The 22,695-nt window shown below is 44.9% G+C and overlaps 1 protein-coding gene across 1 annotated transcript; it reads left to right on the top strand.

Moving 5' to 3' along the window:
- Positions 1-330: 330 nt before the first annotated feature.
- mtmr3 (myotubularin related protein 3) lies at positions 331-21,402 on the top strand. The gene is made up of 22 exons (XM_079222155.1): positions 331-454; positions 2,176-2,251; positions 3,014-3,070; positions 4,465-4,554; positions 5,069-5,185; positions 7,445-7,465; positions 8,320-8,402; positions 9,586-9,752; positions 9,842-9,938; positions 10,234-10,347; positions 11,055-11,245; positions 11,590-11,721; positions 11,894-12,005; positions 13,391-13,586; positions 13,829-14,014; positions 14,194-14,364; positions 14,896-15,041; positions 15,513-17,049; positions 17,190-17,300; positions 17,413-17,501; positions 18,620-18,646; positions 20,233-21,402. The coding sequence occupies exons 3-22, from the start codon at positions 3,068-3,070 to the stop codon at positions 20,408-20,410; spliced, it is 3,768 nt and encodes a 1,255-aa protein (XP_079078281.1). The 5' UTR covers positions 331-454; positions 2,176-2,251; positions 3,014-3,067; the 3' UTR covers positions 20,411-21,402.
- The last annotated feature ends 1,293 nt before the right edge of the window (positions 21,403-22,695 follow it).

A 22,695-nucleotide genomic window follows, 5' to 3' on the forward strand; every position in this document is an offset into this window, starting at 1 on the left:
ATGTATACATAATATATGAATCTAAAACCTGATACATCCTTGACCAGTTGGAGAAGTTAGTCTTCTCCACATTGTTTGCTTCATTAGCAGTCACTAGATGAATTTACAAAAGCACTCTCTCACTCCGATTTCAGTCTCAATCGTGTCCAATACGTCACAGTTATTCGCCCAGTGTTTACATGATGGTGGCGCGTGTGTCGGAGCCCCGCCCCTCCGCCCAGAGGATCGTTGTGACGTGATGACGTCACTCCCTCACGTCGGTGGTTCTTGGGCTGGAGAATTCGCGGCGATGGCGACGACGGCTCGGTGCTGGAGAGGGACGCAGTGAAGCTGGCCTCGGTTCGGATATGACTAACGCTTATTTCCATCGAGGTTCATTCGCCGCTCAGTAATATTGCACGGGCTTTCGGATGAGTCGCTGGCTCCTTGCTTCTCGTCCCTCCTTTCCCCCTCGGTGAGTGCGCCGGCTGTGGTCGCTCCTCGGTGTGTTTTGACAGAAGGCCTCTCCGTTTTGGGTTCCGCCCTCCATCTCATAACAACAAAAACAGTAGCTTCACCCGCTAATGTTAGCTAGCCAGCTCACTGGCGGGTCTCTGCCGGGGAACACTAAGTACTGAGCCACGCAACAGCACCCTGTTTACGAGTACATGTTTGCGTCGTCTGCTTTCAATCCAAACATCCACGTCGCGAGCAGTATTTGAACTAGTTAGCATAATAGCTAACTATTTATGGTAGCTCGTTAGCTGCAGACAGTCTAGCTTAAAGCTGTCGTGGACATTAACTTACTCGAAAAGAAAGAAGAGCAGCAGTGATGTTGACGTTATTCAGCTAGTTACTTTTTACATGTTCGTTGTTTAACTTGTCTGTTAAGTGAACTGACTGTCTGCTAATAAATGACTTATACTACACGTTACACGTTAGTTGTTGACGTTGTGTTAAAGTTATCTCGTCTCGCCCTCTTAAAGACTATTTAGAATAGTTTGCCCACGTCACTTTTTATTTTTCTCACCAAATGCTAACTTGTTAACGTTTCAGCAATCGATAGTTAACGATTTACCAGAAACGTGTTGAGTGTTTTCTTTTCTTTTCGGACACAACGCACGTAACGTCGTGAGTAAACGTCCACGCTAATCCTTTTGAGTGCCTATCTGACCGCTATCTGACCGTCGACGCGTCTTTGCTCAGTCAATGCAACTTTTCAGTCAGTCAATGCAATGTATCGACTCGGTCTGTATTTCTTCTCCAAAGTTGCCCACATCAGTGGTTGGGAGATTGAGGCTATGTATTAGTTTGATTCTGCAGCAGCCGGTGCACGGCGGCCTGTCACGGGACCGGAGGAGCGTTAAGGCTCTCAGGGGTTTAGCCCTCTCTCTGAACTCGGGACCAGACTGAGCCGCGGGGTAAACAGCCGTGTGTGCGTGCTTCAGATATGCTTTATCAGGTAGCACCGGCAGTAAAAGCTGGACTCCTCAGTCAGTGAAGTAATGACCCCTCCTCCTCTCTGGCTACTTCACACCACTCGATGACCAGACAGCGTCCTCGTCTGACTTTTGCGCTGCAGTTTTTTTTTGTCTTTTGTCTGCTGTGTTGCTCATTCACGGACATTCTCAGATCAGATTTCAGTTTCTGTAAGAGTAGCTGACCTTTACAACTATTTGTGGGCCTGTATGCTGAGAGATCTCATCACAGGTTGCCTGTTTTGAAAAGAGTGATATCACTTAAAGTACATTCTGTCATGATAACGAGAACATTTGGCTTTACCTGCAGAAATAGTGCTTATTTTGAGCTGGTAAATCTACCTTCCTTGAGCTTGTATTGACCCTAGTGGCATGTGGTTTAAAATGTATATTATGCATGAATGTGTTCTTGTTTATTTCTGAAGTTAAACATTACACAGCCAGTTAGCGGGACTAAACCGTGCCTGTATATTGGCTAGACTGTAGATTTGGTGCTTCAATATCCAATTGGCTTTTTTCCATTCCACAACTGAGTTTAAGTGGTATCTCTGAGCGCACATGCAAGCCACTCTGACCACCAGTGCAGCTATATTTGCAAGGGAATCAAAAGAGCTTCTGTAGCTTGAATGTGTCGGTGAAAAAGTCTACTGTTTTTCGAGTTTGTAAGGAAAACCATTCGCTTTCTGATTCAGTTGCACATTTGCCTTAATTTTCACAGATTTCCAAGTCTTACTTGTGAGACTTTCCAAACAGGATCATCAGGACTACTCATTGTCCATTACTGATTGTCTGTGGTAAGTCTAAAAGTTAACTTGCATAATCGATTTTTATTTGACATTTCCAGCCATCTGCTGTTCCTTTTAAAAGTGGCCTCCAGTATGTTTGTCCCTCTTTATTATAATTGATGCATCTGAATATAAGCTTCACTGAAGGCCTAAATCCTGCCGTTGCTAGCCAAGCCTTCCCTTGTAGTTGCCATTTCATGTGAATTGATTTGTTATTGAATGTGTTGAACATGACTGCCCAATCAGTTCATTGCCTAGAGCCATTCCCTGAGAAAGTATTTACACATCCTGATGCTTACGAACAATATCACAAATACAATAGTTTCATCCAGCCTTTCAAATCCAGCCACTCTGCATTGTTTTTCTTGAGAGGTCCTTTAACATCTGTCTGCATGAGGTCTAAATACACCAACAGATGTTCTACAAATTAGTATAGAGAAGGGTGTTATTTTTGTTTATCGTTTTCCTCGTAGTAATTTCATCCAGAGTAGCTACGGTGGTTGATGAGACTCAACATTTGCTCTTTTGGGGTAACTGGTAAGGCATTTGGTGAATAAACAACACTGAATTACATTCTTTAGATGTTGAACGTGTATGTTTTTTGGGGACATTCTATATTATTTTATTAAATTATACATTTTAACATGTGCATCTTAAGTTTAAGTTGTGATCAAACCACATATAAGAGGGGCTTTCATTTTGTGCCCCATATATAATTGACATGTTCGCTGCTTGAATTACCTCTCAACGTTCTGTGTTCTTCCTGTACAGACTGGTCCAGGCAGAAGTTCCTTGTTGGGTGACCCACTCTCCATCTCAGGGGCCATGGTAAAGTACCTTCACTTCATGCATGCTTTGGACGCTCTGCTATGTGTCCTGTGGCCCGGGTGCATTCTACAGAATCGGAAACTCTCCATTGATTTTCACTTTTAATCAGCTCTGGTTACCAGGATGCAGACAGTCAAATCAGCTGCAACAGTGTCAAAGGTCTTTCAAGGCTGCTGTCTAAGCAGCGGAGCTTTTAGTGTTGTATCGTCGTGATATGTCATGATGCGACGATACAACACTAAAAGCTCCCCTGCCCCCCACTATCGCTCGTTCAAGAGGCAACACATCTGATCCAAAGGTTATGACCTTATGGATCAGGTATGTTGCCTCTTGAACGATGAGTGTCTGAGTCCTTGTGTTCTTGGCATGCCGCTGTGTGGCAGCTGCCCCCTGGCTGGCCTCAGCAGGCTGCTCCTCCAGCCACGACCACTGTGTGTATCGGCTCGGCTCATGCTGAGTCAGCATCCCGCAAGAAATGCTGCCGCTGTCAGTTATCTGCCATCTCTTTCGGCCACCTTAATCTTTCTTAGCACGATGGACTAAACTCTGGTCCGGACTAAACAGAACACATAGATTCTTGTTGATGTCTGTCAGCACAAGGCCATTTTCTTTCCACCAGTTTGCCTTTGAGGAAAAATCCATGACTGTGCTTGTATATCCATGCCTGGCATTCCCCACTGATAGGCACCCTCTGTGAAATATGTTGCATAAGACCACTTTGACCTGAAAACATTCTGCTGCTATGAAAGCCTGTTGATGAAAACTGCCTTTAAATGAAAAATGCACATAATTAGATTTTGCCAACCAGAAATTTGATTTAGGCTCTCCCTTCCTTTTCAGGATCTTGCATAAATGAATGACCATGTCTATTTCTAGTTTTAGAGCGACTCTGGCGTTTGTTATTCCGTGCCTCGTTGTACAAGGGGTGATTATAGTAAATGAGCCTGGGTTGCACATTACAGTGTGGGTGGGAAGGAGAAGACATCCCTTCAAAGCACCATAGATACAGTCAAGTTGGCTTTAAATCAACTCTCCGTTACAATAAGGGTTGTGACACTTCCGCCATTTCTAACATTAATGTGAAATCCATTCAATCACTCAAACTGGGCAGATCGAGGCAAAGTGGAGAAGTAGCACTTCCTTCCCCCCTTTTTAGTTAAGTTTTAACTACCCAAACAGTTCCTACAGTGCAGCTTAGTTGTCAAAGCTGTGAATGCACGTGTCGCTGTCCACGGAGCAAGGTGATAAACCAGAAAATACTCTGCCAGCCTTCCCTGGACAAATGTTTTAAAAGCCATATTCAAACTAAATAAAGAAATATGACTGAAATAAGGTTGTAGTTGTTAAAGTTGATACTGGTTCAGTGAAGAGTTATTTGACCCTTTTCCCTGCAGGAGGAGAAGGGGCAGCAGAGCTTGGAATGTATCCAGGCCAATCAGATCTTCCCCAAAAAGTCCCCCGTTTTGGAGGAAGAAAACATGCAGGTGGGGAATAAGCTGCCGCTTATCTTGTGCTGTAAAAAGTTAACCTGACTGTCATGTGTTTAAACAGTATGTGGGTGAGTCTCTCCTCTGTAATCGGTTACATAATCACTGTAACAACATGTGACTTAAGCTCACTTTCAATTTAACCCGTCTCAGAAGCAAAGTCCCAAAAGTCAAGTGATATCTGAAGCGTTGTAATCTAAAAATAAACGTATTTTAATATCTGTGTTCAGTACGCTAATGTTTTGCGCCCTAGTTGTTGGGTTCTATAAAAGGTTTACTAGTTTGTTATGGGAAAAGTTCTCGCTGGTGCGTTCTATACTTTAGAACGATAGCTTTACCTGCAAGAGGGAAATGTATAACTGCCCGGCGGCTGAAGTGAAAATAGGTTGATATCTGATGAGCTTATCTAGTAAAACGATCCATCAAATAAACCGCTCTCCATGCATGCAGATCTGGTGATCTGTGTGACTCTGCAGTTTGTGTGACATGTTTTATCTCCTGCTGTTGCTAGGTGCCCTTTCCTGAGCTGCATGGGGAGTTCACAGAGTATGTGGGGAGAGCAGAGGATGCCATCATCGCAATGTCCACCTACCGCCTACACATCAAGTTCAAAGAGTCCGTTGTCAACGTAAGTTAACTCTGGAAAGCGAGCGATGAGCTTTAAGGTCAGATCTGATTTGCGAATGTCTCTCGCGCAGCTCAAAGTGACCGAAGAATGAAATCCTTTGTCTCGACTCGAGGACCACCGGGTGAAAGTGTGTTAATGCTTTGTGAATGCACGGAGTCAGGGCCATTGTGACGGCGACCTGGTGACCAGGCCATTCAAAGCTGATCTGCACTGGCAGCACATGCCGCGTGACTCTTCATCACCTCTGTTTTTACACCCGCCCGCCCGCTCCGCTTTCTCTCTCACTTTGCCGTTGCCTTGGTTGCAGTGGTTCCACAGGGGATAACAGTCTCTCTCTCTCTCTCTCTCTCTCTCTCTCTCTCTCTCTCTCTCTCTCTCTCTCTCTCTCTCTCTCTCTGTGTCTCTGTCTCTTTTCACCATGTTAAAAAAAGAGAGGCTGGTCACTTTCTAAGAAAACGTCCCACTGCAAAGATGTTCACTAAACAAGTTATTTTGTACATTTCAAGCAGCTTCTTATACTCCTACGACTAGATTGAGAAAACTAAGACTTATTTCAAGCTAGTGGCACAGCACATACAAGCATAATAACGTACTTATGAATAGATATACGGTCATACTGTATGTTCTATATTGTGGACTGAAGGGTTGCATGGGATTGTGGTACTAGGAAAGCAAAACAAACAATGCTGTTTAAGTGTACTATCTCTCAGAATCGATTTACATCCTATTTTAAGTATTTGCCTTAATTTGACCAAGAAATCTAACTCGGAAAAACACGTTATGTTCAGATCACCGAGCTGCTCTGCCTCAGCTTTTGGCTGTTTCACTTCCTTCCATCAAAACATATCATCTAAACATAAGGGAAACTTATTTCTTACACCCATAAGAGATAAGTCTCGTGATAATCAAATGGTTTTCTTATTGTCAACAAAAAGACCAAAACCAACAATGAAAAGATCCTCTCAACAAGTATTGGCCGTGTTTTTCCAAACAATGAGAACGTGCACTAGGTGACATTTTAAAGTATATATTTATGAGCAGTTTTTTAGGATTTGTGTCTTCAGTAAGAACTTATGGGGCTGAGAAAAGTATAACTATAATGTAAAAGTAATGTATATCACACCTCAATCTCTTGTTGGCACTGACTGAAATGTGTCTTCAGCAGTAAAGTATCAAAACATTTGTCATTAGTGTTTGGTCAGATTTGAAAACTATTCTTAGATCAGATCTGGATTTAAATACACCTTTTGACAGTTTTAGGGCACTTTCACAAACCAATATTCAGTCTGCAGTAAGAACATAATCTGACCCAATTACAGGAAGTGAACCAAAAAGTCACATCGAGGCTTGGCTGCGCAGGTGTTTGTTGAGATTGACACGGGTAGAAACGACATATTCTGATGTTTTGCCATACTTCTGGACCAAAGAGAACATCCAGAATGTGCTAAATAAAGTCCTCAAAAATAGTGCTGTTTATAGAGGCATTCGAGATAAACTGGAGCAGAAGGAGTTTGTATAGTAGATCAGAAAGAAACTTTGACCCTGGTATTTTTTATTTTTTTTTGGTCAGCTTTAATTTGTACGATGTGAAGCCGAACCAGACTAAATAGAACACAAACTAAACAAATTTGACCCTGATTCGGACGAGGTAAACGGTCCAGTATTTCACGTCATTCCTTATTTTCAGGGTATTTCTTCCAAGTTACTTTATATAGTTTGAGAACAGGAACAAGTACCAAATCCCAAATGTGGTCAGTGCCTCAAAATGATGACGCATAATTGTTAAGTTTGTCAAACCTTCACATGTATAAGATGTATTCAATGGTTCTGAAGGTTGCATCTGTTTCCTGTTGTCTTCTGGCTGCCCGTCACATTTTGCAGAGGTTAATTGGACCTTAATGAGCCCCCGGGTCTTGGCTCACCCACAGCCTCCCTGTGCCCACACGAGCAGAGCCAGCGCTCTCTTCACACACATTTGGATGGGTTGGCGAGGCATCTGCATCACATGGCAGAGCTGTCGGAGCTCACACATATGGGGTGGGAGTTGCTGCAAGAGAGCGAGAGACCGTTAACAAGCAGCCTAGGAATTTTGATGATGGCCAGTTTAGGGATGTATATTAGAGGGCAGGAATTAAGTCGTGGCAGCAGGATGCTCAAACATTCGGAAGTGCTGCTATTGCAGCCTCTCACAGACCGAAGATGGTTGCAAATCGACGTGCATCACTTACATTGTACTTCTCTCTGTTTTGTTTTGGATAGAGTTGTTGTTGTGAGGTGTCAGTAAGTACTCAAAAGAGCTGCACGACGTGGAGTGGTTGACTTGTTTGTGTATAATACGTGTGTGCCTATCTGTAAACCAGCTGCTGCCTCGAAGAGTAGAATCCTGTTCGTTCATCCTGTTTAACACTAGGTGCAAAAATATACGTGGGCAAAATGTATCCACACAAGCGTTCAAGTTGCCAAGCCGAGAGATTGACCTGCTAATTGACTGGCTGCCGATCGTGCATGGACTGTGTGAACAGCAGCTTGAGCCACACCTTTTCATGAACCCCCGCTGCGCTGCTGAACGCTGCTGCGCTCAGCTAATTAACAGAACTTAGTGAAAAGCAGCATAGGTATTTCCCTCCGGTATTCAAAGTAGGCTCTTAAGTCAAAAGCACATGACAGTTGTGTGCTTTGGATAATATTTGCCTATTAAAGATAAGACTGTAGCTCTGGGCCAAACGGGAAATACAGATGCAGGCTCTTCTGGATCTTGTACCGAGTGTTTTTGTGCTCCTACACTCAAAGTTAGGAGGATAATGTATAATAACAGAGCTCAGGGAGATGTGATGGGAAAAATGAATGGAAATGCACCTGAACAAGTAATCTGTGGGACTTTCAGCATGTCGTACAATAAAATATTTGAATTAAAACGTGAAATTGCAGCACATGTGGCTGATTATTTGCGTGAAGGAGTTTTGCTGTAGACCACCACTAATTTAGCAAATGGATTGTAGGTTGCATTCCACCACACTACTTGTACTGACTGCATGCGTTTGGGTACATTCTCGATGGATTCGCCATGCTATTTAGCATTGCCATCAAAGTGTGACTGGGTGCAGAGGTGATGTTCCCACTCTTTCTCTCCACAGGTTCCTCTTCAGCTCGTAGAGCACGTGGAGTGCCGGGATATGTTCCAGCTCCATGTCACCTGTAAGGACTGTAAAGTCGTCAGGTAGGACCCCCTCCTGCAGCGTGAAGTCATTCCTATTACCTCTTCGTTAAAGGGACAGGAAACTTGATTTAGATTAACGTTTATTTTTATTTTTTAAGTTACAGAAAATAACAAAAAATGACCTGCATTAATTCTGACATTTCTCACAGAAGTCCAGCCGCAGGATGGTATAGGCGTTACAATTAGCTGAAAGAACGAAGCCATGAGGCGTAGGTTGCTATGGTTACCACTTAAACATGGCACACACTACAAGGGTAACAGAGGAATCCTGCAGCCATAAACTGTATGTTTGACCAAGATGGGCCCAGAATGACCCGAAACCAACAGAACAGCGTCACCAAGAAACGGAAGGAGGTTTGTTTCTACTGAGCGCTGACGGAATGACTAAAGCTGTCAGTAGCAAAGAGCCGTCAGCTGCACAGGTTTATATCGTAGGCGTCCTTCACCCTTCAACGCTTTGGCCAAGTCCCTTTCTGTCAAAACTAAGCACAGCAGTGTTCCAATGTGGACTTCTTTTCCTTTTTGACAAACACCCAGAAAATAAAGCTGGTACAATGTGGGCGAATAAAACAACTAGCGCTGAACCCAATGGCATTTTTTCTGTCTGAGCTTCTATTCAGGTTTTCAAACGAAGCTTTAAATGTCTGCCGTCAAATGACATCATCATCCTTAAACAACTCGAACGAAATCCTCAATTTGGATAAAGCGATCCATCGGATTTAAATTCGGAGTTGGTCTTTTTTTTAATTTATTAAATCAACCTTCTAACATGGAAATACAGCTTGCCAGTGCGTGCCTGCCTTTGCTTACAGTGAAAATGTTGTTTTTGACAGTAAACGCCAACAGGTATGGATAGAAGCAGAATATTTAGTTAATGTGAATTACCTCTTTTCAATACATTTTTAATTTGGGACTTTACAATGCTCTGGAGTTACAAGAAACGTTTGGATCACACAAGTTGGAAACAATGCTATGCAGCCACACCTGGAATGTAATTCTACAAATAGTACAATACTACTCACTAACCGAGAGAGAGGTAGTGATTTACTCTTTGATTGAGGAATATGTGTGCTTTCCACAAACATTTAACTCAATGTTTCTTTCTAGAGTGGCAGCCTTGCGCTTTGATACAATTTTGTAGCTTGGTCGAGGCGTAATGTTGGCTTTTGCGTATGATCCACAGGTGTCAGTTCTCCACCTTTGAGCAGTGTCAGGAATGGTTGAAACGCCTGAATGCAGTAGTGCGCCCTCCCTCTCGCCTGGAGGACCTCTTCTCCTTCGCCTTTCACGCCTGGTGCATGGAGGTGTACGCTGGCGAGAAGGAGCAGCACGGCGAGCTGTGCAGACCAGGTACCCCACTCGCTCTCGCATGTCCTCGCATGACCGCAGTAGAACCTCTGCTCCCCTCTGGTCTTATCAGGCATCTCTGCCCTCTGTAGGCGAACACGTGACTTCCTGGTTCAAGAATGAGGTTGAGAGGATGGGCTTTGACACACAAAACGCCTGGAGGATATCTGACATCAACAGCAAGTTCAGGTAATAGTAGCTCTCATTCAGGATACCTGCTGCTGTGTTGATTTCCCATCACTCTCAGCGAGAACATGAATCCGTTCTTTGCTTTCATTGGCAAACAGCACAAGTCAGTTTGTGTGTGTTAGACAGTGGGTGTTTGTGTTCTTGTAGTCCACTGGGGCTACACCCTGGGCTGATAAGAGCCCAGCCCAGGATTAGGTGTCTGTAGACGGAACCTTTTGTTGAGCATCACAACCCTTTGGCGGTCCTACTTTCTCTCTGTTAAATCATTGCTCTCCCTGTCCCTCTGCTCTGCCAGGCTCTGCCCCAGCTATCCTCAGCAGCTCTTGGTGCCAGCCTGGATCACTGACAAGGAGCTGGAAAATGTGGCAGCGTTCCGCTCCTGGAAGAGGTTTCCTGCTGTGGTTTATAGGTCGGTGTGTTTGGATCAAGGTAGAAGGTCAAACTCGTTAACTGCCACGCAGCAATAAAAGGCCTTCTTTCTTTGAGCTGATTGGCACTTTGGATTTAGTTTGTGAAAGAAATTAAACCATCTTCAGATAGTATCTTTATGGCTCGAATCGATATCAGTGTCACTGTGTACAGAGTTTACTTTTGTTTGGAAAACCACATCATACAGTTAATTCCTCATGGATAATTCCCTCCAGGCGACAGTGGTCAATTTGGCTCCATTCAGAGTTTGTCAACACAAGACCACTGACTGAACCAAGGAAATACACTGCGTCATGGCGACTGAAAATTATGGCTTTTGTATTTAACAAACAGGGCTCGAGAACCTTTTGATTTTTGTTTTTGGAAAACTACTCAAACCAGAAATGGATACTTTGTATGCCTGTTTTGTGCGTCACAGCACCTGAAATAAACATGAGACAAAGTTTGACAAACTTTTTGTCTTGCTTAAAAGGAATTAAGAAAAGTATATATATATAAAAAAATAGGTAGTTGTGCAAGATACATTAATAATAATGGAAAAATGGTTAATTATGTCATAACCCACATCTGGGATACTGTAGCAGCAAATAGTATTTTCTTCCTGTAAATAAGATTAGATTAAATAAACCACCGTAGTCTTCTCTCAATTTCTCTTGTGTTTTGGCTAACTATCCCCACCCCGCATAGGCACCAGACCACAGGAGCTGTGATCGCCCGCTGCGGTCAGCCGGAGGTCAGCTGGTGGGGCTGGAGGAACGCCGATGACGAGCACCTGGTCCAGTCCATCGCCAAGGCCTGTGCCGTGGACGCTAGCTCCCGCAAACACCTTTCCAACGGCGGCTACACCAACGGCACTGACCTGCATGACACCGACTTTGGTAGGAGCTCACACTCAGTCAGCCTTACTCACCCTCTCACTGACTGTCATACGGTGTACACACACTTCCAGCTTACGACACATCTACCAGCACACCCACAGCAGGATGTTACCACAATATCTCGCTATCTGCATGAACAGCAGGCGCCGTTGCGCAATGCGGCCTGTTCGGGCTTGTCTGAAGCAGCAGACTCACAGTTCTCAGTCACTGTCAAAAAGATTCTGATGGATGTCCCTGGATGAAACTTATTCATGTCTTCTGGACTTATTGATTGTGATAATGAAGTCCTACATGCATACAACCTGTACTGAGAGATAATCTTTGCTGTATTTGATGTCTATCAGAATCCTCCTTGACCAACGGCTCAGAGGTGGAGACTTTGGCCACCCAGCCCCACAAGTTATTGATCCTGGACGCCAGGTCCTATGCTGCTGCCGTAGCTAACAGGGCCAAAGGTGGAGGCTGTGAATGCCCAGGTAGGTCTTCTCGGCTCAGTCCCTGGTTACAAGCAGAATTAGGTCAATGGATGCTGTGGATTCAGGAGCTGAGTTCACAGCAAATGTGATTGTTCTGTGTGCTAAAATTAAAAGCTCCGCCAGCTTTAGTTTTAGTAGCTTTTTTTAAACCATTGTTTTCTTCCTGTTCCAGAGTACTATCCCAACTGTGAGGTGGTGTTTATGGGCATGGCCAATATCCACTCCATCCGCAAGAGTTTCCAGTCTCTACGTTTCCTCTGCACTCAGATGCCTGATCCAGCCAAGTAAGTTTGTTTACGCCCCCAGGAGTGCCTCTGATTTTCCATAGCTGTAACTTTAAAGCTCTGCTGGCTAAAACTATTAAACTTAAAACTTTGCTGTAACTGTCAGTAACTAGTAATCACAGCTGGCCTTGGCTATACATCTGTGCCTAATTTAGAGAGCCTGGCCCAACCCCAAAGTGAAGGATCTCTTCCTGCCTGCACTCTCAGACTCAATGCTACAGCGATGTAATTGAATCACTCTGGCGTAAGAGGACGTTTTTGAAAGTGATTAGGAGATCCAATCAGAGGACAAAAATCCTCCCAACTCTGGATCCTAATCCAGCATTTTTCAGACAAACATACAGTACATATACTTTCGTACTTTCTTTATTTGAGTATTAGTTGTAGTGTCTTTTGCACACTTAATGATGTTTATGCCAAAAATATTGGTTGCACACATTTTTCATAATTGTTGTCATCCCTCCATCCATTACAACCGGATTATACTGAGCCGGGTCGCTCCATTTTACCCTCCTGTGTCCAGCCAAGCCCCATGTGTCGAGGCCTGGCCACCAGCCCCTGGCTAGTTTACAAAGCATTATGGAACTAACTTCGAGAATTAAAAAAAATCGCTCACACATGCTCTGTGTTTATAGATGATACAAACCACACATAATGGTTAGGATAATAACTCGGATACGATAAGTCAAGTGAAACATTTACTCATAATTGAAGTAGATCAAGATGTATGCATGTTGCCCACTGGTCATGTAATATTTAGGAATATTATCGTCTGTCGTTTGGTGCTGAACAGGTAGAGTACTGTGGCTTTATCAGAGCTATTTTCCTTGAAATTGTTGCTTGAAGTGGCCATAATCGCCATCTGCTCAGCACCGAACGGCAGGCAAAGTCAGCAGCTATCTGGTGAACATAGTTGAGCACTTATCAGAAGAGTCCAATATATTATATTAATGTTTGCTTGCTTACACGTGTGACATATAACGTAAAAAAGGTGGGGATATGTTGTTTGTTCACAGCTTGTTTCTGCTTCCCTCAAGTGGCCAAAAGAAGTTATTGCAAGTTTGCAAACAATAAATCCATAGGTATGCATTATGTTAATATAGGCTTACATCAGGACTATATAGGATCATTTGACTTATCAGTTAACGCTTTTTTTTTCCCTCAGATGAAAAATATTAAGATAGTATAATTACCTAACACAGTTACATCATGGTTGTGCTCTTAGCTATACAAAGTCAGAGACATTGTTGCTAACTAGATGAAGCTATACATGCTGTGGTATGTGGAACTTGTCCATGCTATGTTCTTATAAATCATGTGTGCTGTCACTTAGTGGCTGAGGCATATGAGGTCCTCTGATGTGCTTTTTTTCTGTGTGCCTGCAGCTGGCTTTCTGCTCTGGAGAGCACCAAGTGGCTGCAGCACCTGTCCCTGCTGCTGAAGGCGGCGCTGCTAGTGGTCAACGCTGTGGACAGAGACCACAGGCCCGTTCTGGTGCACTGCTCTGACGGCTGGGACCGCACACCTCAGATCGTTGCTTTGTCCAAGGTGCTGCTGGACCCTTACTACCGCACTATTGAGGTACATAAGACTTGTCTTCTTTCAGTTCCATCACTGACCCTCCTACCATTAGCATTTGATATGTAATGAATGTGATATTTATAATGCATCTAGGATATAATTGCTACAGAAAAAAAAAGTTGTGTTCACTTTTATGAGCATTTGTTGTTTTTATGTGAAAAAGACAACTGTCAGTGCGATTGGTCTAAAAGTGTCACGCTATCGTTTCATTGAGTCAAAGATCTTGTGACGTCTTTGTGCAGGGCTTCCAGGTTTTGGTGGAGACTGATTGGCTCGACTTCGGCCACAAGTTTGCTGACCGCTGCGGCCATGGAGAAAACTCTGAGGACCTGAACGAGCGCTGCCCTGTCTTCCTGCAGTGGCTGGACTGTGTTCACCAGCTGCAAAGGCAGTTCCCATGCTCCTTTGAGTTTAATGAGGCCTTCCTGGTGCGTAAAAAGTCTGAGTGATTCTGAGTCTGAGAAGTGGAAGCCTCTGATTTAAGTGTTTTCATGTCACTTTCTGAGCGACTGATGCAGTTAGTGTGACCTCCTGTCATCTCTGCTCTTATTATCATACCTGAAGTGTGTATACAAACCTCTACATGTCGGTTTGTGTGTGTATGCAGGTGAAACTGGTGCAGCACACCTACTCCTGTCTGTTCGGCACCTTCCTGTGTAACAGCGGCAAGGAGAGGGAGGACCGCCACGTTCAGGAGCGGACCTGCTCCGTCTGGTCGCTGCTGAGGCCGGCAAACCGCACACTGAGGAACATGCTGTACTCCACACACTCCGAGACAGTACGTCTTCTGTCTATCACTGTCTCAGTGTTGAGCCTTAAGTTCTTAAGGAAATGGATACTGCTAGTTCTGGATTGAAGACAAAGGATGAAATCAAGTTAATAATGTTTATGGAAACGTATCAGGTGAATTTATCAAACAAAAACAAAGAGTCAAGCCTCTGGAGGCCTACCTTTCCTAATCCTACAGGTTCAGACAGCAAGGTCTTGTAATGCATTGTGAGCCCAAGAGCTTTGCATTTCATAATGAACTTTTTGGATTTCTCGCTAATTGTTTCTGTCTGTGAGATTTACATTTTTGTGGTTACTGTTGTTTTTGTGTTTGCACTGTGTTTGTATGAGTGTGGGTTTCATATATTCTCCACTTACCATGAGGGGAAAACAATTAATAATTCTTGATAAATGTCTATATAAAGTGTTTTGTTTATATTTGTAGGTGTTCTTGAATTATTTGTTTCCAGATTATTTTGCTGCTATTATTTGCCTTCTTCCTTCTGATTACACCAAGTTAAGTTTGCAGCTGTTATTGCAGGTTCTCCACCCAGTGTGTCACGTACGCAACCTGATGCTGTGGACGGCGGTCTACCTGCCCAGCTCCTCCCCCACAACCCCCTCGGATGACTCATGCGCCCCCTACCCGGTGCCTGGTGGCAACCCTGAGGATGCTCCCCTGGGCAGGTGAGCCTGGCACGCTGGCACCCGACCCCCCCTCTCATCCTCCCTCATGTAAGATAAACACAGGTCGAGTCGAGGACTCCCAAAGCCAGGCAGGCCGGGCTTTTCAACTCCACTGCTTAGATACTTTGGTCTGCTCTGGCCCTCCCAGTCACAGATACACTTTTATGCTGCGCTTATCTTGCGTCTCATGACAGTCATACCATCAGGGAAAAGCTGCAGGAAGTGGTTTCATTTCAATGATGGCACCATTTATGAGGGCTAGCTCTAAGTTAGAAACTATGTCTGAATGCTTCTCCTTCATTATGTTTGCTGCATTTTTCTTGTTTTGATGAGACTGACGTGATTTATTTGTTAACTAAACATTGTAATGATTGTGTGTACAGCTTTAGATTCATCATAGGGTCCTAAACACATTATTATGTAAGGAAATGCTGTTTCCTGAGCATAATTCTTCTTTTGTTCGCCCTTCAGACGTCCGAAGACTCGCTCCTTCGACAACTTGCCCAGTGCATGTGAGCTGGGAAGCTCTCTGGCTCCTAACCGCCGCTCCAGTGACCCGAGCCTCAATGAGAAGTGGCAAGACCACCGGCGTTCTCTGGAGCTCAACATGGCAGTGGGACCCGAGGGAGGGGGAAACCCGGATCAGGAGGTGTGGCCTAACGGAGTGGGGCCTTACCCAGACGGAGTGGACTCTGAACTGGAGGACAGCCCGCAGCCCCGGGGATCGCACGCTGTGGTCGGACAGGAAGCCTCTGTGTGCACAGCTGCAACAGGAGAGGAAGCAAAGGAGGCGGAGCTCTCTGTGTCGGTGGGCGTGGCGGAGGGCCAAATAGAGAACATCCTTCAGGAAGCCACTAAGGAGGAGGCGGGCGCAGAGGTTCAGAGAGAGGGAAGTGCTGCAGTCACACATGTCGCTGACACCGTCGACACAGAGTCAGAGGAAGTAGCAAAAGTTGAAGTGGATGATCAGTGTGCTGAGGTCAACGGGACTGAGATGCAGAGAGAAGCACTTGCTAATGGTCACCATCCAGTAAATGGCGTAATGGAAGCTGAGGAGAATGATGTGTCCCCCCTTCTGCCCACACAGATGGCAGAGGAGCTGGATCAACAGGCAGCTGAGGTGACTCAGGCCCCAGAGAACCTGGAGAAGCAGGATGTAGAGAACTCTTCTGTACAAGAGGCGCTTGCACATGGACCCATTGAGTCCGGCTTAGATGAGCCAGAGCAGCCTGCAGCCCACAGAACTATAACCAACGGCTTTGTGGACAGATCGCCTGAAGAGGATGTGGATGAGGAGACCTGCCTTGACTCTGAATCTGACCACGGTGTCACGGAGCCAGTGAAGCAGGTCGATAAGAGGGCCTCCCTGATGGAAAGCTCCACAGAGACTATAACTGAAGAGGCCTGCAGCAAGATGGAGCTACCAGCACAGCCACCTGTTTGTCCGACTCGTCAGCCCTGCAGTGATTGCAGGAACCAACCGCCCTGCTCCAGGAAGGAGAAAGGCCTGGAGGCAGGCGAGCATGGCTTTATCAGAACTTTAAACGGAGGCAGCAAGCGACCCTCTGTCAGTGCCTTTCAGTGTGTGAGTGCTGACCTCAGCAGGGATGGGTTTTGTAACGGCGACAGCTCCTACGTGGAGCCCTGCGGAGGACATCACTGGGTCAAAGGGAACGGAGAGAGGGTTCCTCTGAGTCGACAGGTGTCCCTAGCAAGCTGCAACTCCATGATCCTCCATCCACGTGGAAGCTGCTCCCAGCACCGCTGGTGCCACGCCCTGCTGGGCCGGGCCGCCATCAGCCCAGAGCAGCCGTCCCGCAGCCATCTTGATGACGACGGGCTGACCCTGCACACGGACGTCATCCAGCAGAGGCTGAGGCAGATTGAGGTGGGACACCAGATGGAGGTGGAGACTCTGAAGAAGCAGGTGCAGGAACTGTGGAGCCGCCTGGAGAAACAGCAGCACGCCGGCTCCCACAAGGTCAACGGAGACATGGGAGACGAAGTGGTAAGATGCTGACGGACTGACCATGAAACTGACCAACCAGCTGATCTGTTTACCTCCTGGACGGTTACATTTAAATTGTAGCTTGAGCATGATGAACTCCTTCACACTGCTTCTGATTGTCTGTGTCTCCCTCCATGCAGACCTCAATGACAGACTCTGAGTACAACCTGGACCCCAACTGCTTGTCGCGCTGCAGCACGGAGCTTTTCTCCGAGGCCAGCTGGGAGCAGGTGGACAAGCAGGACACTGAGGTGAGCAGCCAGGCAAAGGTCTCTTTAGGGAGGGAAGAACCAAACTCTTGTTTGAAGCTTGCATGTATGGACTTCAGATCTCTTAGAAATGGCAGTTGTCTGTACATTACAGGTGACTCGCTGGTACCCAGACCATTTGGCAGCCCAGTGTTACGGCTGTGAGAGCAGGTTCTGGCTCGCCACCCGGAAGCATCACTGCAGGTATGTACTGAGGGTTATCAAGCTGCAGAAACTCAAACCTTCAGTCACTATCCCTGTCATCGACCTCTCCTGTCTGTCCTTTTGAGGCTTAAAGAGATGTTTCCTCTGTTTAAGCTCGCCCCTCTTCTGTTCAGAGTTTTTGTATTCAGATACATCCAGACTAGTCTAGTTAGACTGAGGCAGCTTTTAGTTCACACTCTGTATCTTAATAAGTCTTAAATTCATCATCAGTGAACTTCTCTGTTGGGATTTTACTTCCTCTCCACAGAGCCAGAGCTCAAAATCAGATCCTCGACTAATTTGTTGCAAATTGTTATGAATCTGCTGCTCGTATAAAATATTTCAGTTTATTGTCCAGCCTGCTCTCTAATAATTACTCATTACAGCAAATATGGTTAAGACAATCAAATGTGTAATATGTTTTAAATATCCGGCAAGACGCATTTTAGTAGTGTGTCCTGTCTGCTCTCATTAAAGGTCCACACTAGTGATTTAGTATTGCATTTCCACAAAGATGTGAGAGACAAACTTAAAAAAATGGTCCAGAGGTAGCAGAGGCCTGAGTATGGGTCCAAAAACACTGACATTCCCCATAATGCAACTTGATTATGTGTATTACATCATCCCTGCCTTGTAACCCATAGCTTTCAAACTCCACACCTGCGGTTTGAATTGCGGTTTCTATTATCCATTGACTTAAGGCTAAGCTGAGATAACCCAGCTGACATCATGATGGTGTCGACATAGACTCCTTAGAACGAATAGTCGTCTACTCGAGGGTCACCTCTAATCAATGTAATCACTGATTGACAGACATTTGAGTAGGATTAATTTGGATGTCTAGTTGCTCATCCTGTGTGGTCTGGACTGCAGACAAAGCTGCATTAAATAATATGGAATATATTGAATTTTATTGGATTCAAAACACAGAAGTCTGGGAAAAAAACACAGAACAGTGTAGCAATGCAGCCATTTCACTATTGTAGCGATCTTAGATTTTCTAGATTTTAAATTAAATACTTACTGTCACACACATCTTCAGCAGGAAGTGTGTGAAGTGTGTGAAGTGTTCTCCACTGCTCAGGCAGTTCTTATCCATTGTCTGCCCCTCTCTACAGTGGCAGGGAGCCTGTCCAGGAGGTCTGGTGAGATCCGGCTCCCATGTCCCCTCCACCCCCACCCCCACCCTCTTAACCCCGGCATCGCTGCACCTTCCTAATCCCTCCCCTCCTTCCCTGTTGCATCTGGTTTCCCTTCATTCCGTTCTAGTTGTTAGAAACCTTTCAGGGAAATCGCTCTATGTCTGAGATGTATTGATTTGAGTGTGCGTCCTGCTGAGCCAATGTTTACATTCAGCTATTTATTTATATATTGGCTGTGTGTGAGCAAGGTGCTGTCAGTGGGAGGGAGGGCTGTGATTGGTTAAGGGCTAATTGTTACCTGAAACATTGTAATCTAAAAAGAAAAGAAAAAAACTGTGGACTTCCTCAACCTCAACACTCCTGCCATAGCACCCTGCCCCCCCCTCCCCACCACCACCCTCAACACACAACATGGCAGCATGCTGCCCCGAAACCAGCCGTCTACATCTCACCTTCCAGCAGCACAGCATGGTACTGGAGACCACTCAGTCCACCTAGTGGTGTTAAAGGCGGGAGACTCGAGAGTGAATTAGATTATTTTTTCTTTAATTGTAATTGTTGCTTAGGGTGAGTACAGGCAGATAGAAGGGGCTGTGTGTGTCAGTGTGTGAGCATGGCCTTACATCTTAATCTGAGCATGGGTATCTGAAACCTCCAGTGTGACCTGCCTTCCTGTCTAGTGATGGTAACGTGCTTTATTTTTTTTTTAATGGGCTGAATAATCAAGTTAGCTCCACTGAGTGTTAGAGCACCTCTGCTAACCCGGCATGAGTGGCGGTTTGCTGGGAACCTCTCACATCTTCCTTCCACCTGTTTTATCATGCGTCCAAGGTGATCGCATTGTGATCAGACGGAACAACAACAAAAATCATGTTTTGTAAATTCGTTTGTTTACAGGAGGAGACACATTTTTACATCCTGTTCTTTAAGTGTAGCTTAAATAATCCAGGCTAGCCTGATGTTAGCTCGCTAAAATGATAACTTTGTTCTTGGATTCATTCATTTCCAGTATATCATAAGTATGTCCTATTCCATTGTCCTAAAACTACACTGGGTAACATTTGACACTTTGTAGTTTATTTTGAGTCAATCTCATATACTGACCACCATCTTGCTGACGTAAATACTCACAAGTGCTCCCAAGATATAGAAATCCGCAGCTGAAAATTGTCCTCACCGCATTTACTTTTTTATGCCTGTTAAACATTTGTTAAAAACAACGGTGCCTATCAAAGATGTTATAAATAACAACATTTTTGTCTGGTTCCTCAAAGGAAGGATTAGTAATTGTGGAAAAAGTGTTGAAGAAATGCTCATCCAGCCGACTATCAATGCTACTTTTGCAGGTTTGAGCTGACAATAGCTCGAGATAAACCTGAAGCCAGCTTTATATTCATCAAAAAATCAAGACTCGCACTCACATGTATCACTTGTTTGACAATCAAATCAGGCTAACTCAGTTTTTCATGTATGAAGAGCAGGGCCTGGTACAACTATAGAGGACCGTATGCAAAGGAGACGCATGGTAACTGTAGGTGTAAAGAGGCTGTCTGGGGGTCCAGCAGTGACCTGTCTGTGCTTCTCTGCAGGAATTGCGGTAACGTGTTCTGTGCCAGCTGTTGCGACCAGAAGATCCCAGTGCCAAGCCAGCAGCTTTTTGAGCCCAGCCGCGTCTGTAAGACCTGCTACGGCAGCCTCGAGCTCAGCCCGGCTCCCCTGGACCTGGACCTGGACCTGGAGAAACCCATCACAGCCAGCTCCAACTGAGCCTCAGAGCCCGGGGACAGGACGCACAGCCGGCCGCCGACACGGGCGCACTGCTGAAGAAGAGCACAGGAGCTACACCGAATGTCCCATGTACTTTGTGTGTGTGTGTGTGTGTGTGTGTGTGTGTGTGTGTGCATGTGTGTGTGGTGTGTGTGTGTGTGTGTGTGTGCGTGCGTGCGTGCGTGTGCCGCATAGCTGGAATTTATTGTGTATATATACGGAGGATGACGTGACAGAGGAGCTGAATGACGTGTTGGTGAGATGCCGAGCGCTCTGAAAGGTGTGTGTGTGTGTGTGTGTGTGTGAGTGTGAGTGTGAAAGTAATGCACACATTTGCCACACAGATGGTTTGTGGCAGTGACGGGACGGCACTCCGAGGCCAGAGGAGTGAGAATGGACATCCTGGTGCCTTGGGCCAGGCAGGCGGAGGAGGTCGTCTCACTGTGTTGCTGAAGTCTCTTGGAGGGCTTCGGTCCATTGAATCATTTACCAGCTCATCCAGGCTTCTCGTCAGACTTTTACGTACCATCATCTCAAAGCTTGGACTACTTTACTTTTGAGAATGTATGATGAGTAGCAACATGGAAAATCTCCAGGCAATCACGAGGCAATCCCCCTGCTTTAGAAATGTCTTGCTAACTGATGTTCACAAATGTCGTTTAAATCTTGAAGGGTCAGTTCACCCAAATTGCAATACTATATTACCTCACTTACAGTGGGATCTAACCATGAATCCAATTTCCTTTTAGGTAGTTTGAAGATCTCATTTCTGAGATTTCTGCTGCCACCCCGAGACAGTGGAGGAGTCATCAAATCCTTTTACCAATAATCAATTAATATTTTCTTTCCGTAATTTATCAGACTATAGTGACATATGACCACCATGTCTAAGAGCCCGAGGCCGCATATTCATATTGCTTGTTTTGTCCGACTAAGTCCAAAACTAAAACGTATTCAATTTGATAACAAATATGACAAAGAAAAGTTGCTTTTGTTTTATTTTTCATTTAAACCTGAAACCAGAGCGTGTTTTCTGTAATTTGTTATTCAATTATAAAATTGTGTGTGGCTTACGCTGCTGAAAAATGGCAGAAGCGGGCACTCCACTGATTTAGTAATACACCTTCCATACAGTTGGGTAATCTACATTATATTAACTAAAAAACTGTCCAAATTGATGCTGCAGAGGCCGATATAGCTTGACTTTTAGTCACGGGTGTGTTTCAAGCTCTAAATGCAACTCAATAGTTTCTCTAAACTAGATCCTTCCTACCTGGTTACCTCCCACATCTTTAAACTTTATAGGGTTTCTGTTTTGGGTCTCCACATCTTTGGAAAGATGACTCTGATGACGTTATCAGATTTATTATATTTTTTATTTAGACTTGATCAACACCTTCCTAACCCAAAGAAGATAGTATACAACTGCTTCTACCGGCTGCGTGAAAAATGTATGGCATGCTCCGTTACAAATGTACCCAATAATGGATAATCCACAATTTTGTAATTTTGTTGAACTGACCCTTTAAAATTCTCTGGGCTGAATCTCAACTTGCATATTTGTGAAAAAAAAATAGAAAATCTTGTTCAGCAGTTGTCTGCAATCAGTTACCGAGTTGAGGTTCTGCCCAGAGTGGAAGTTAGAATCCTCGAGGATAAGGATTTTGAGGATGATTGTTTTTCTCAAAGTACATTACTTCTTTTGAATACTTATTCCGTTCACAGTGAGGAGAGGTTATTATCATTATTTGTAAACAGAATTACCCATGTGAGTCTTAAAACGGGACTAGTTAGTGATCTGTAGAACAGGCTTTAAAACATCTGACCCTTTAACAGCTGATGGCCGCTCGGCTCTTCCACCTGATAGACTGTTACTAAGCGTCCGCTGGGCGTGTACTGATGTGTTGTGGCGTTGTCGGTTTGTGTCGAGCTGCCGATGATTTGCGCCCGACACGGACTGACTGGTTGAGTAATCGCTCCTGTTAGCCAGACCTTCATGCCCTTCACTCATTATTATTTTTTACCCAGCAGCCACTGGGAGCTGAACATCACTCACTTCTCAGTCTCTCAGTGGAAATCACTAGCGAAGTTGTGAATTTGACACATTTAACTTCCATGTTCAAATTTCTAAAACGACATATTCTCATTTTATTCAGTGTAATTATTTTTCCGAGGGTGCAGTAGACCATGACCTCACTTGTGATCTCCGCTGTTATAGGCTGACAAATCAAGGAGCGCAGTGGCAACAGAAAGGGCTCTTCGCGTTTTCAAAAGTCTGTAACTCC

This window comes from Taurulus bubalis (assembly GCF_910589615.1).
Source record: "Taurulus bubalis genome assembly, chromosome: 8".
Taxonomy (NCBI): domain Eukaryota; kingdom Metazoa; phylum Chordata; class Actinopteri; order Perciformes; family Cottidae; genus Taurulus; species Taurulus bubalis.

Excerpts from the sequence above, each read along its gene's own strand:
- mtmr3 (XM_079222155.1), top strand. Across the intron at positions 7,466-8,319 it reads GTTGTTGTTGTGAGGTGTCA|GTTCCTCTTCAGCTCGTAGA; the intron begins GTAAGTACTCAA and ends TTCTCTCCACAG. Across the intron at positions 12,006-13,390 it reads CAGATGCCTGATCCAGCCAA|CTGGCTTTCTGCTCTGGAGA; the intron begins GTAAGTTTGTTT and ends GTGTGCCTGCAG.